General features: G+C 36.8%; 1 protein-coding gene across 2 annotated transcripts in view; it reads right to left on the bottom strand.

The window, feature by feature from the left end:
- Window positions 1-12,021, bottom strand: part of LOC144444647 (peroxisomal acyl-coenzyme A oxidase 1-like) — an 18,786-nt gene extending 6,765 nt beyond the window's left edge. The window contains exons 1-6 of one of the 2 annotated variants that reach the window (XM_078134143.1): window positions 11,835-12,021; window positions 7,921-8,080; window positions 5,851-6,011; window positions 4,684-4,791; window positions 3,825-3,944; window positions 2,647-2,762 (exon numbers count right to left, since the gene is read on the bottom strand). In XM_078134143.1, the coding sequence (XP_077990269.1) occupies window positions 2,647-2,762; window positions 3,825-3,944; window positions 4,684-4,791; window positions 5,851-6,011; window positions 7,921-8,080; window positions 11,835-11,994 (825 nt within the window). In that variant the 5' untranslated portion in view covers window positions 11,995-12,021. Of the gene's footprint in view, window positions 1-2,646; window positions 2,763-3,824; window positions 3,945-4,683; window positions 4,792-5,619; window positions 5,781-5,850; window positions 6,012-7,920; window positions 8,081-11,834 lie in introns of both variants that reach the window. The other variant, XM_078134142.1, reaches the window with a different exon arrangement.
- Between the last annotated feature and the right edge of the window lie 3,827 nt (window positions 12,022-15,848).

Here is a 15,848-nt window from a genome sequence, read left to right as displayed (position 1 = left end):
GTTTGACGCCTAACTGCACTGTATCGGATTGCAATACATGTGCCCATGGCCAGAGCTTCAGTTGCTTGTTCTACTATCATAGCACGTATAAACACCATAGTCCCATAACTGAGTCTTTGCGTTGTTGGTTTAGAGTATGTTCCGTCTGGTAAAACCTGTGCGAGTGACAGAGAAAGCAAGATGCAATGGTCTACTGGCAAGAGTTGTGATTACTAATCTAAGGTTAGTACATACAGATGGTTTGTGGATGGGGGACACAAGAATGAAGAGTCCAGTCATTTTGGGTGTTATCTTTTTGGTTGATGATATTCAGAATGCCCAAAATGATGACTCTTACTATCCCTGCATTCATAAACAAGTGATCATGCATTATCTAAGTGACATGACAATTGACTGTTTAATGAACATTCCTTCACCACATGTTAAATGAATATTTAGATCATAGCCATTACAATGCACAACATGAATAATGATTGAAACAGAAAATCCAGTCAGACAGACTCATTTCCGCTTTTAAAAGTAATTATAAATCCGAACAAAATACATATTTTTATCACAAGTAGATGTTTTTCCATGAGGCAAAATGGTATGAATTAACAAATAATTGATTGAAATGACATTCAATATGTCATCAAATGATAAAATGTGATGCCATACATTCATGATTCACCTCCCAGTTAGTAAATGTAACACCATACAAGGACTGAACTCTAATGAATTGGCATACCCTTAATAGAGAAATGTCACCACACACAAGTCATACACCAGTTGTTGGCTGTCAGTATGTGTAAAGCTTGTAACTGAACAAGTTTGCTTTGAAATTTTGTGATGTAATAGGATGTTGAACTTTATGCAAATTTATCTTACACATATTTACATATCTAAATTTATGCAAATTTAGCTTACAGATTTATATATTAAAAATCTATGCAAATTTATATTACATATTTACATATTCAAAATTTATGCAACTTTATATTACACAGATTTACATATTCAAAGTTTACATGATTTGATTTAACATACTTATAAAATATAGTATAATAATTATTGGTTTATATAGAGTTAGTAGGCTAGAAGCGCATCATAAGAATCTGTCAGATTCACAAATGTGTCATGTGTTTTTTGTCATCTTACAGTCCTTTGTAGTAGTCCAAGTGTGCACTATGTCATCACATTTTTTATGATGTCATCAAATTGTGTCACATTGTGTAATGACATCACTGTTATGTGTTGATGTGGTCATATTCAAGCTCCTGTGTATCATACCTATAACTTATTACTGCCATCAGTGGAGGCCATATTTGATTTTTGATTGCCATCAGTGGAGGCCATATTCATGTACATTCTGTGACATCATCACATTTATGATGTAATATACATACTTTTATTATATTTCACATTAATGATGTCATCATATACATTATACATGTTGTGATATCATCACATCACGTTTGGTCCGCACCCAAAAATCAGTTTCCCAAAATGAATCAAGATTTCAACTACTATACCTGTAATTAACATGTACACCTTCTGACCACTGGTATTTTAACAAAAATCAGTGAACAAATTGTTTTTGTCTGATTGGAAATATAATACCCCAGTAACAGCTAGTAAAGATTAATGTAGTCAATTTGTAAACATTGTTTGCAGCTAATGAACAGCTGATTATCATCGCAAACCACAGCCTCTTTAACGGCACCATCCAAAATGCATTATTTCGCAGTGTCATGGAAGAAATAACAGCTCTGGTTTGCGAGAATGCAGCTGATTGATTAGAGTGAATAATAGTCAACTTGATTTAACTTAGCTCTCAACGATACTACTCTGGTAACTGAGGTCTCAGTTTACTGAGGTAGATACAAACTGATATTTTTGTTGTTCGATATGCTAGATTACATATTGGTTTGATAGCAGTTCCTCTGTGGTGTGAATTTAATAACCCTGTGATCAAGACAGTGTAAATATCTGAAGCCTAAAATGTACACTGCAAGATTGATTACATTTGGAGACACCATGTACTGGTCTCACAATTAATGAAACAGAATAGGAAACATTCATTTTAATTTAATAATGAATACCACATTGATGTTAGCGGTATCTTAATACATTGAATATTAGTATACATAACAGGCCCATGCAATATACACAGTACATGTTGTTTGGACATTTTGTTTCTCCTCATATGATTTCATATAGTCTAGTTCCTGACGACCGTATTCCAATTTTACACTACGTTATCTTAACACATTTACGTCTAGTCAATGTCGTTGCTCTTGCACAGAATTCTGTGCTCCCCCCTACTCCCCCCTACAGCATTCATATAAACATGATGATGTTCACCCCCCATGTGATTTTAGTTTAAGCAGACTGGAGGTGGAGTCAGTTGGACATTTGCATATCATATCAGTTCAGCTGTACCATTGAATATTAATGAGAGATGACGACAGCCCATCAATTTGTGATGGATTACTACTGATATGCGTTGTTTGCGCTTTGCCCAGCATGGGGTTGAACCACATTTAGTGTCTAGAGTAACAGCATTGACTAGATGTAATATGTGAAGATAACGTAGTGTAAAATCAGAACACGGACGTCAGGAACTAGACTAGATTTCATATGGAACAAGGAGAAACTTGGTGTTACCTTTGAATGTCTCATCAACATATTTCTCCTTGGAATCCTAAAATGGTCAAATCCCAAGAAACCATTGTCATTACTTGCATAGCCAAGTTTTGGACCGATGTCGCCCAGAGTTACTCCTGTAGGAAGAAGACAAAAAGTTACACATTTTTCTTAAAAGTCAAAATATTAAATTGATACCTATAGGGATAAGAATCATGAATGTAAATTAACTTGTGTGGCAAGCTAAAACTTTTCCTCAGGGTTTTACTACAACACTGCTGAGGCTATTATTTCAAGAGGTGTGAAACTCCTGACTTTGTTTACTCATAATTACCCCCCCCCCCCAAAAAAAAAAAAAAAAAAAAAAAAAAAAATTGGTCCAAAACAAGAGAATAATCCTATGTATAAATCCTTCTGCCTCCACTGATAGGATAACAGTAATGTGAGAATGTGGGATTGAAACCTTGGCCTTTAAGGAGACATGGATTACAGGGGATTATTCAAACATGTACCACTACTAGCTAAGTATTTTGACACACTGCAAAGTAAACACATCAATGTTGCCTAGTTAAGTATGTAATAAATAATTCCATAGGATTCCCCAATATTTTTCTACATTCAGCCGAGGAAAATATGAGTAACCTAAGTGCCCTTGTCAGTACAAGTAGCTAGACCAGCAGTGACATTAAACCCTTATCTCGTGAGTATTTTCTGGCTGAATGATGAAAAATACTGGGGGAATAATATAATTACAATTCACACGCATAATTTATGAAAAATTGGGGGAAATGATGGTGATTTGGCACAACAGAACCAATGACATCGACCAAGATGTCGTGATGTAAAATGACCATGTCATGTGGAAAACCCATATTTTTATTTCAACATGTTCAAATAGGAAACTTGCAAACCCGCCATGTTGAATGTTGTATCATGGGAAATGTGATAATAAATACTAATCAATTAGTATTGTGAACAATATTTTTACATTGTTTGTAACCACAAATGAACAATTCATAGTCACCCTGACCATTGTGGGAGGTTCATTTTATCGATAGCTCCAGATTAGGTAATACGATAACCTCAGATAATCCCATAGTCCTTTGTGTCTGAGCATGCTCAGTCTGGATTGCAAGTTCCCTATTGTCTTATCTCAGGTGGTATATACAATGAAATAGAGTCGTGTTGTCTACATATACCTGGTAGTGGTTGGTGGTCTTCTAGACTACGCAGTTGAACAACAAATGAATGTAAGCCATGACATACTCCCTTGGTGTATAACTGTGCTAACACTACAGCATGAGTGACTGTCTTTCCCACTGCAAGATAATATAAACACACACAGTTGTGTCAGAAGGGTCAAAGGTCAAATGTCATTCATGTTGGATGATACATGTACATAAGCCTTGACATATCAAGTGAATTTCCTAACTGTAACACCCTTGCACTATTACACCCTATCTCCTTGTAAAGAGTTGTGGGTATCATGTAATTTGGAAAAATGGTATTGACCTCTTGCGACCCTTCTGTTTTTCCCTTGCGACCCTTCTGTTTTTCCCTTATCATCGGATTTGCTACATAAAACATAGCAAAGGACTTATCCATTGGTGTTCAAGTGATACACATGCAGACTAGAAACAGTTCTTTTTTTTTTGGAGGGCCTTAAATAGATGAAACATTCATGCAGTGTTCTCCCTACAATTTTCCACGAGAAGATCTTAGTGACCAGCAACATCATCTCTACCTGTTATTTCTGCTAGGTATTTGGGGGACATGTGTATCTTTTGCATACATACATAAACACTGTCTTTGAAAACAAGTGTATTTCTGACTCTGTACACGTATCAACAGTTTATTTTGACATCAATGAGAGAAATTTCACAACAGAATCAATTGACTTTGTATGGAGCAACTACTCAATACTGAAATCTGGGTCAGTTTTGTAAATTAATGCGTTTTGTTTTAACACCTACTTAACTAAAGTTGTTTGTGTCTCTGAACTATCCTCATAAATATCCTTGATTTATACAATATTGGGGTTGTTCCACAAAGACTTACAGTTTCCAGGCCACCACTTCAATGATGATAGAGTTGGACTGTGGAGAACAAACTCTTCAGTCTTGGGGTCAAAGGTCGCAGTTGTTTCAAGTCCTCTAATGAACGTACCTGTTGAGACAAACAAACCATAGCAAATTTAGTTTCAAATGAAAATTTCTACTCAAAGAATCAAAACATTGTTTGGAAGCAAATTCCAAATTTTCATCGCCGTCTCATCATCATCATCAGGGGTGCACTGTACAACATTCATTCTCACATAGCTGTTTAGTGTGTCAGAATACTCATCTGAGATACACATTGACCACTGGTGGCGCGCTTTACATTCCTTCACCACTTCATGATAATGAAAGAGAGTATTATCAGCTTTGATTTTAAGAAGAAAACAACAGAATAACTACATTATGATCATTCCATAAGATTGATCCCCGAGTTGCATGCTAACCATGATTTTCATGTGTCAAGTATTAAAATCAGCCCACTGTTCTCGTAGTGGAATTTAATAGTACAGTGCCACCAATGGTCAGAGTGTGCTCCTTAATTTAATACACCCTAATCATGTGCACATAAATTCACACAGACACACACACCACATGCAGAGTAACAAACACAGACAAACACATGCAGACATACATGCATCCACTATACACACACCCCCAATGTTACACGCACATGCACACGCACACACACGCACGCACGCACGCACGCACGCACGCACGCACATACACACACACACATACACACACACACATACACACACACACACACACACACACACACACACACACACACACACACACACACACACACACACACACACACACACACACACACACACACACACACACACACACACACACACACACACACACACACACACACACACACGTATTATATATATCAGTGCTTTTCCAACCATCAGATTCCATATTACATTACCATGACCAAGCTCGGTCTGAGCATAAGTTCCAATAATTTGTAGATTTTCAGCTAAAGGTAGCCAGAATTTCCTTTGCTGTTCATCTCCCTGTCCACTGAGTGTTGGAATAAACATAGCAAAATGCAAGGCAAACCCATAAGTATCCTGTTTGGTAGCAGTGCTGAAAGAAACAACATTCAAGATGAACACAAATCCTAACTGCCATGATTAGTATTAGACCATACAATTACCATGGCCAAGTTCAGTTTGTGCATAGGTGCCAATAATCTGCAGCTTCTCAGCCAGGGGAACCCAGAATTTTCTTTGTTCTTCATCACCTTGACCACTAAGTGTTGGAATGAACATGCTATAATGGAGAGTGAAGCCGTAGGTGTCTTGTTTTGTAGCTGCCCTGTAATGCAAAGATGATGACAACATTACAGACAATACTGCTTGAGCTTACAGTTTCAAATATATGACATATCAAGTTCAGTAAGACTGGCAAGAAGGTTCTATGTTAAGATAAACACAATACCGTCATTGCTTCCAAAGTGCCAGCTCTATATTTGGTAAATGATGTAAAAAGTAGTAGTATGCACACTACTTATTAGAACTACCATATTTTTTTTTCTGTTTCTTATTACCTGACCAACCCAAAATTTTCAGCTCCAACATCAAAATTATTTTTTTTTTTTTGCCCACCTCTACTATTTTGCAAAACATCATCCTCTCTGAGAAGAATAAACAAGTGCCTGGACTGACGACATCATCTACACAGTCATGGCAAAGACAGCAACACTTGTTCACGAACAGAGCATTTCTTTCATGACAGAAGTTATTTAAGGGTGGGGGGGGGGGGTTGTCATGCTAATCAGTGTGCCCTCTAAGCCAATTTAACGCACTACTGGCGTACACAATTTCTAGTGATGTACCAAAATGTAGTGTTCCCCTATCTCTTACTACAGTACAGAGCAACCATAATGGGATATTGTGCATGTATGCTTGCATCTCTAAAGCATCATGCTCGAAAAGTTCATTATAATGCTCTTGGGGATTAATGTGTGTTAACGGCATTCAATTTGCACCTTTGTGGTGTCCACAGAGCATCTCATTAATGGTGCATCAAGTTAACAATGCATCAGCATCTCATTATAAACACTGCATCTATTGGTAGCTAGATAGCAGAGTACATGATTATTACTAAGTCACAAAGCATGTGTGCATAAAGTGCTGTTTATTTTGTATCAGAGATGCAAGTATCGTTTGATGCAGATGCTTTGATGATGCAACAACAGTGCATCAATGCATATTTAGCACCCCAATTGTGCAAGAATGATCCTTTTGTGATGTGCGCACTCAAGTGATGTTTTATGTGAGCTGCACTGTATGTGGTGACTCAAAAGGAATGAAAATTTTCTCATTTTGACTCACAACAACAAAATTTGGTTATCATTAGAGGCCACACTGATGCTAATTGTGTTGAGAAGCTGGGAAAGGGCCTGTTACAAGTAATTCAATAAGAAGAAGATAGAGAGGAGGAAAAGGAGAGGCAGAGAAACATGAAGGAGATTTTTTTTTTACTTTTTTCTTTTTAAAACTACCGACTAACCCCCAATTGCTTCGAAAAAGTAATGAGAAACAAACAAAAAGTAGGGTCTCTCTTAAAATAGACATATGATAGACTTGATAAATTGTACATGTTTAAAGTAACCACTCAACTATCCAAATTTACAGTGACCACAAATACAGAATAAAACACCTTTCATAGTGAAAAACCCATCTCTGCTGTCTTTACCATGATTATCTTGACATAAAACTATGTGACCAGTCATTGAACTTGATAGCTCGTCTAATCAAAACTGCAAGCTCAAACAAAACTGCCTGTAAGTATTCGCAATGTGCATGCACTGTGGAATCATTAACACTGCATTATAGCTGTCTGCTGATGCTGTAAAGTGTAGTGACAGTTAGCGTTTATGATATGAACTGCACAGCTATGTAAGAAAGAAAGATGAACTTACAATAATTCATAGACCCTTGTGGAGGATCTATGAATATTTGTGGCAATGACATACATTTGTTAGATAGAGCATAGACACTCCATAAACGTGGTGGAGGGTCTATGGATAGAGGTATATGTATCTAAGTATTATAGACATTTACACAGGGTAACACATCCAGTGTTTTACTATCACTGGAAATTCATTACAGAAAGATAATAATAATGTTTTCGGTATTGCACTGCAGTGCATATACCATTAGTATGTGTGTGTGTGCAATGGTGCAAGTAATCACTGGTACATATATGTACCAATACTTACGATCTATACCAATGTTGTTCTTCCATGTCATTAAGTTGATAATCTTTGACTTTCTGAGTGACATAGACAGCCTTCTTGATGGCATTACTGTATCGTTCATCTCTTGTCATGAATGACACATCTTTATGTTTCAACTGTGGATCATTCAGTGCAAGGGCCTCTAAAATAATAAAGAATGAAGTTTTTTCTTAAATACAACTCAGGATTCTGTACATGAACTGCCTTTCTATTTACACAGCTCAAGATAATCCCTTTCTGATCTCCTAGTCTGATGTTAACATTGGGCTCGTGAAGGCATCAATCCTGCAAAGTATAAGCTCATGCCAGTGAGCTTTTACTTGTGCCATCCAAGTCTTAGTATACTAAAGTATACACTATCACAAATTATGCAAATATTCCAAATCAGCCACCCATAACTATTCAACCATTATGACTCTTAGTATAGATTTTAACTTGTTATATGAAATGAATGTCTGTACACTTTTCTTTATTTTTGTTGAAGGTCTAGATCTGTGTAACTTGGAGGGTCCAAGGCTTGAAATAAGGGCATTTTACTTGTCCTAGACAAGTGAATTGAAGCATTGGGCAAGGACTTTTAGAAAGTACTTTTCCCCAATGGACAAGTAGAATTTCTTATGGTTTTCAATTTTAAAACCTCTGCTTACTCATTCTAATATAAGTAAAAAATGTTCTGTACCTGTAGAAAGTTTCTAAATGACATTTTAACATATAAATAGAAGCATACAAATGATTAGTCAACTTAGATTTCCTGAGTTTACTCAAACTGGAAGTAATGTTATGGCACCTTGCTTGGTGACACAGACTGACCAAAAGGGACATATCAATAAAATTTACTCAAGAAAAACCACTTTGTGGACAAATACTTTCAGATTTGGAAAAGGGTTTTATTATTTCTAGTTCTCCGGTGGGCAAGAAATCTTTTTCATTAATTCAAGCCCTGTCTACCCCTATTCCTATTTCTAACTAACAGTATAGCTCAGTCTCCTTAGCTTTAAATGATGCAAACATGATTTGTGTATTCAGTCCTCTATTCTGTTCAACAATCTGAATCAGAATAAGAACCAGAATAAGAATCAGAATTAGAATCTGAATCTGAATCAATATGTCGCATAAACCAATACTGGACAGTCGTAAATAAACATCGGAAGAGGAGGGCAAAACTCTTAGTTGCTATCAAGTGACAAGTCTCGAACAATATCTCCCTATCAAGCTTTCAATTTCAATCCTTCCTGTACTTGGACTACTGTCATATACATGCATTCTCATTGTAGGTTCTACTCATGTATGCAACCAGGTGTATGTTAGGGGGTCTACCCATACATATTTCTATAGTGAAATAACCCTTGGTCCCTAGATCTTTTGAACTTGCATCGTTCATTTTCTCTGCCCATTCTTCTATATACTGTTTTGGCTCACTGATCATAAAATGTAGATTTGCTACTCTAACAGCAAAGTTTATCTGCCATTGATAAAATAGGTGTCTGTCACACTCAATGCACGTAGACCAGTCCTGTTTTGTACTTTGTACTACCTGTACTTGGAGACTGGACTCTACAGTTTATGAAAGTTCATGGGGTCAACAAACTTTACCAAACAATGTATGTGTCCTGCATATAAGGTCCCACAAAGGACACTGTCAAAATTAAAACTTGTAAGAAATTTATTCCTGGTCCAACACAATTCTTGATTATAACAGACAGGACAGCGTTGAGGCTATAATTTATTTCGGTATTGTATATTGACAGACATTCTCCCCACTACTGATGAAATACATGTATAGAATTATCAATAGCAAATTAATATTAATAGATTTCCTCAATATGTTAATTAAAATAGCAGTAGTGAATGTACTGAAATTAACAATCATATGGAAATCAGAAGTGAAATTACACATTATGAATAAAAACAATACCATGAACTAAATCGGAGCCAATTCATCTCCAAAAACCTGGGGCACACGAACATTTACTGTCTATACTTTTGACATAGCACAGTTTGTATTTATCAATTTGGAAAAGTCTGTTGTTATAATTTACAGTGTTTTGTTTAATAAGGTTGTTAAGTAGGTATTAAAAATCTACCTGAATACCTCGGCCATTTTACAAAGGTTCCCTACCAAATTATCAAATAACACATGGGAAACTATGCAAGTTTTACAAGGTTTCACCTGTCCTGTTACTGGGGTTGACAAACTTTAGCAAAAACACTGATGTATACAAATGTATGTACAGGTATAAAATATAGAATGTTATGAACTTAAAACATTCTAGATCACAAGCATCTGGGAGAAAAACATTGATATTCGAGACTTTAAGTATTTGATCACACGAAGAATGCAAAACAGCAGAAAAAGCAAAACTTTCCAAAATTGCATGTATACAGTATTTATGAAATGTTTCAAGCTGAGACTGAGAACTTGGAGTATTCTTTTACAGGCACATAGTGACATTGTCACATACATACCTGGGAGAGGGCCCACTGGAAATGGGTAGTTTTTGTGCTCACAAGGTATGGAAAAGGGTACCTTTTGGATACAAGATTTTGGAAACATTGCCCATAGAAGTATAATTGTGGGTGATACTTCCAACTGGACTGGTAGATTTTGCTTCAATTTAGCTCAGAATATTTCTATAATTTTCAAATAGTTCTTACAATTATTAAAAGTAAGATTTCAATTCTCGAAAATAATTATTTTGATCAGGTTTTAGCTATTTCATGATGCAAACTGCTGGCTGCATGTATCATAGATCCATATAGTATCTATTTTGTGTGATACAGCTGACCTGAGATAGGGTCTCCTTTTTTGGGGTGTGTGGTATGGAAACAGTTTGGGTTTGGCGGGCTCAGCAGAGCTTATATTCACCATGTATCATTTCACACAAGTAAAGTAATCTTTGTTTATACTGGAGAGTGCTTTAAGTATAATAAACACTTATCTCCCAAGAAGTCCAGTGAAGGCCATCCCTCATGGGTTGCCCCCCCCCCACACACACACACACACAAACACACAAACACCACCAGGGGGTACATATCTTCTACACCACAAGTACAATTAACAAATTACAGGTATACATTGGATGTAGTGAATTCTAAATTATAGTTTAGTTGTATAACTTACCTTGTTCTAACACATTACATGTATATCATATGTTTCTATTTATAAATGAGAGATGGGTGGACTATGTTTGTTGGAATTTGTACTGTATACTGAATGATCAAAGTGTAAGTATGACTCGTAGAATTTCTTGGGCAGGCTTGACATTTTCGAGACATCTCATTTAATGATTTATGACTGTCTTTGCTGATTCTCTACTACTATATGTTTTTGAGGTAGCAACTAATTTATACGAATATTTCTCCCTTCTCTAATTCTCATTTTGTATTTCAGGCTTTAAGTTTAACCATGGAAGTATCACCCAACACAGCTTAGCTAGCAAATTAGTAAATCTGAATTTGTTATAAGGGAATAAATGAAAATTATATGCCCTTGTTAGATACATCTCTCATTTGCAATAAATCTAATTTTCTATCTTGTTGGAGCTAGGATTTGTTTGTGTTGCGTTTGTTATCCTTGTGTGTGTGTATAAGATAGGGGGGACCGTCTTCCACCGTTCCTGTCGGTCACAGCATGGATGCATTGATACAGCAATACATTCCTCTCCTCTGGTGTCCATCTCGTACACCCCCTCCGACTCCCTCTTCCAATTTCAGCAAATACACCTAATAAGGCGTATCTCACAACACGTACTAATTCACCTTATAATACGTCATATGCGTAATAATTTTAGTTTCCCTGGTCCTAATTTGAACTTTGATCGGCAACACTGACGAGTACTATATAGTAGTACACGTTACAGTACCAGAGATCGAGACAGTGTAATTGCAAGACTTACGACATTTTCGGCGATTGATCGTCCTATCTTCACTACCGTCTTTTAGGTTTGTGAACTCTAGTGTGTTTATGGTCGCCCCATCACGCTCCTTCTGTAAGTCGGGGTTAGTTTTTGCTGATGTTGGGTTAAAGGAACTGGCTGTTACGACGCCGCTGGCCATGTTGTCTGTCAGTTGGTGATCCTGTGACTGCCGAGCACACAAGCGCCGCTTATAGATTACAAATCAGGTGACATGGCTATAATAACAACAAAGATAAAGGGCTTTTATGTAACCTTGTTCAAGGCCACGTAGTTTCGCCCTCTCTTTCTACGATCGTACAATGAAATCCGTTGGCAGTGGTTTGTATCCTCAGAGAGAGAGAGAGAGAGAGAGAGAGAGAGAGAGAGAGAGAGAGAGAGAGAGAGAGAGAGAGAGAGAGAGAGAGAGAGAGAGAGAGAGAGAGAGAGAGAGAGAGAGAGAGAGAGAGAGAGAGAGAGAGAGAGAGAGAGACAGAGAGAGAGAGAGAGAGAGAGAGAGAGAGAGAGAGAGACAGAGAGAGACAGAGAGAGAGACAGACAGACAGACAGACAGAGAGAGACAGAGACAGACAGAGAGAGACAGAGAGAGAGAGAGAGAGGGAGAGAGAGAGAGAGAGAGAGAGAGAGAGAGAGAGAGAGAGGGGAGGGAGGGAGAGAGAGAGAATGAATAAATGAATGAATGAATGGAGGGCCTAAGAAAAAATATTGTTTGGTTCTGATTACCCGACCCCACCTAGTCTTTCACGCCAACCATTTTTTTTACGTATTGGAGAAAAAAATCGTGAAAATCGGGAAGTTTCGCAAGAAATAGTAGATGCGGAAACTGAAACTGTTCTTCCAATCTGTAATGGCTGTACATCTGATGAGAAGAAACCAGTAACACTGACGACGGCCATTCATGATCAAGCAACGCATTGTTGATCGTAGAATTTCCAATAAACTGTTTTACTTTGAATAATATAATATAAGTGAACAGGAACAAAAATCATTATTTTTTGTAAGCGTTACTCTGCGTTACTCATAGTATTGTTAATGTATATGTGTGTATGTTATTTGACTTACCCTAACCATATCTTCATATTTCACGAAGAATACATTCTTATCATTTCTCTTCTCCCACCATGGAATAACATGGCTTCCCCATTCACTATTGTAAATCCCTTTACGATAAAAAAAATCCCGAATTAAATGCAACATGTTTTAAAACCTAATGGACTAGTTCTAGTTCACAATTTACTAGCTTTAATACCACAAATGATATTAGCTGTCAAAATACGTTTACGTTTATCACCTGACGTCCATATTTAAAAGATGCTATCAATGAAGGAAGTGCACAAAAAGAAGTTGTTCATACCATGTTGTATGTATTCGAACAGAAAATATGGAATTCGTGTCTATTTTAGCCCCCCCCCCCCCCACAAGGGTTGCTATTACAATGGGCTCCGTCCGTCCGTAATACTTCATTTCTCAGACATGCTATTTCCGCTTTCTTTCAAACCTGACTCAAAGGTGACATATTATGTGGGACATATGCACATAACGTTTTGTGTGCTATATGCAAATTTGACCGAATGGTGGCCATATTTGTAGTTAAAAATAAATATTTACTGCATAACTCAAAAAGTGTAATACACAGACACTCCATTGAATCACCCTTAACCCCTATCTTATAAAATGCAAGCTATCTTTTGAGACCTTGACTTTTAACCTTGACCGTAAGGGTCAATTATCAATATCAAGCCAATTCCTGCCTATCACAGACACATTGTAGTAATTACATATTGTCATTTTATAATAATAATAATAATAATCCTTATTTAGACTCGATAGCCTCATAGGTATAATGCCTCTTTTCATGAGGGTCGTGTTATTATTATCCCTAGCATAGACCTAAATCTATAACCAGGTACCCAATTATACAGCTGGGTTATATGAGGCACAATCGTGGTTCAAACCTTGCCCAAGGATTTTAGCCATTCAGAAACAAATGGCAGCGACGGGGCTCGAACCTGCAATATGCAGATTCAAAGCCGGCCACTCTAACCATTCACCCATCATGACTCCACATTTTATTTTAAATCATGTTTAGAAGAAAAGAAAAGAAATAATACACAAACATTATTTCTGGTGCTCATATCACTTTTACTAAATGGCAGCCATATTTGCAGTTAAAAATCATTATTTACCGCATAACTCAAAAACTGTAATGCACAGACACTTCATTCAAGTGTCTATCCCATATTATCAGATGAGAGCTATCTTTGTAAGCCGTGACCTTTGACCTTGACTTTCAGGGTCAATTATCAAAATCAAGCCAATCACAGACATTGTAGTATTTGCATATTGCCAATTTCTTTAAAATCATGTTTACAAGTAATATGACGCAAAGAAGTATGCAAAACAAGCATCATTTTGGTGCTTATGTAATGTGTACTGAATGGCATATGCAGCCACATTTGTTGTAAAAAGAATCACTGTCTTTAATACTGCATAACAAAACAACTTCAATAATCATAGACTCTATTCATGGACCATCAAAATTAAGTTATTACTTACATGTTGCAGACACGTTTTAGCAATTGTTTGAGTCTAATGTCATTTAGATCATGTCTATAGATAATACAGAATCAGATAAGCATATACATGCATTACTTTCGGTGCTCATACCACTTTTTACTCGATGGCAGCCATATTTGTAGTGGCCAATCATGATTCACCAATTAACGCAAAAACAACATGGAGACTACATTCAAGTTACTACCCCTATATTGCCAGGTTTAAACTTTCTTTTTAGACATTGACCTTTGACCTAGACCTGGATCTTCAAGTTCAGTTACTAAAATTGGGCAATTCCCTGCATTATCAAAGACACTTTGTGGCATTTATTTGTTGACAACTATTTCTTTTAAATCATGTCGCCATTCAGTCATCACATTTGAGGTAACATGCCTTCTATGAAGACTTGTTTCTTATATTAAGCTTCTCCAATACCTGTCTTTATTCAGCTTGTACTGCAAAGGAACTTCATGTGACTCGCTGAATAAAGGAAATCATAGAAATAATATATTTTGCCATTAAATATCAATTATCTACAATAAAAGTATGGATAGAGTATTTACTTTGCCCTTGTAGGTACATTGTTAATAATTCCTCCCAAGTGTATGACGTTACACACACGTCCTGTAAATGGTGATGGTATAAAGACACAACAACATCTTTAGGATTTCGAGCCACATAGATTCATTACCTGTAACATGTATCGATATTAAAATGTTGTACTGTAGTTAAAGTGATAGGCTGATAGGCTATGTATGTATGTATGTATGTATGTATGTATGTATGTATGTATGTATGTATGTATGTATGTATGTATGTATGTATGTATGTATGTATGTGTGTATGTGTGTGTGTGTCTGTGTGTGTGTGTGTGTGTGTGTGTGTGTGTGTGTGTGTGTGTGTGTGTGTGTGTGTGTGTGAGGTCAAAATCATTAGGCTAATTTTCTTGGTATTTGGTGGATGTTTGATGCATTTACTTTGACATGTAATAGGGTCGCAGAATATAGCGCCCTCTATCTACCAAGGACGCGTGAACTTTTGAAAACAGTCACGGTGCACGGCCGGGTAAGTCCACTTCACGATGGGAACCTTGTACTATTATACATCCTAACACTAGGATGTGCACATCCCGCATCCTAGTGCTAGGAAGAAGGGCACATGTACAGCCATGTACTAGCCCTGCTTACATACGACAAACGGTACACGAGTTTATATTGCTGACTTGACTCTAAACAAATAGTAGGGACAAGCAGGACTAAGCCATGTACCAGCTATGCAGTCTTTAGACTGGGTAGCAAATTACGTAATAATGGCTTGCTGCCATGTGAGGACTACACGGAAGTTTCCGTGGCTTACAGCCCCCTAAATCATTTTTTCACTAAATTTCCAAGGTAAATTTTTCTTATTATGTGTTAATCAACCCTTACAATGCGTATTTAT

Source organism: Glandiceps talaboti, chromosome 13 (assembly GCF_964340395.1).
Source record: "Glandiceps talaboti chromosome 13, keGlaTala1.1, whole genome shotgun sequence".
NCBI classification, from domain to species: Eukaryota; Metazoa; Hemichordata; class Enteropneusta; family Spengelidae; genus Glandiceps; species Glandiceps talaboti.
The sequence above is the reverse complement of the archived record's forward strand: the minus strand, read 5'-3'. Positions and strand labels throughout refer to the sequence as shown.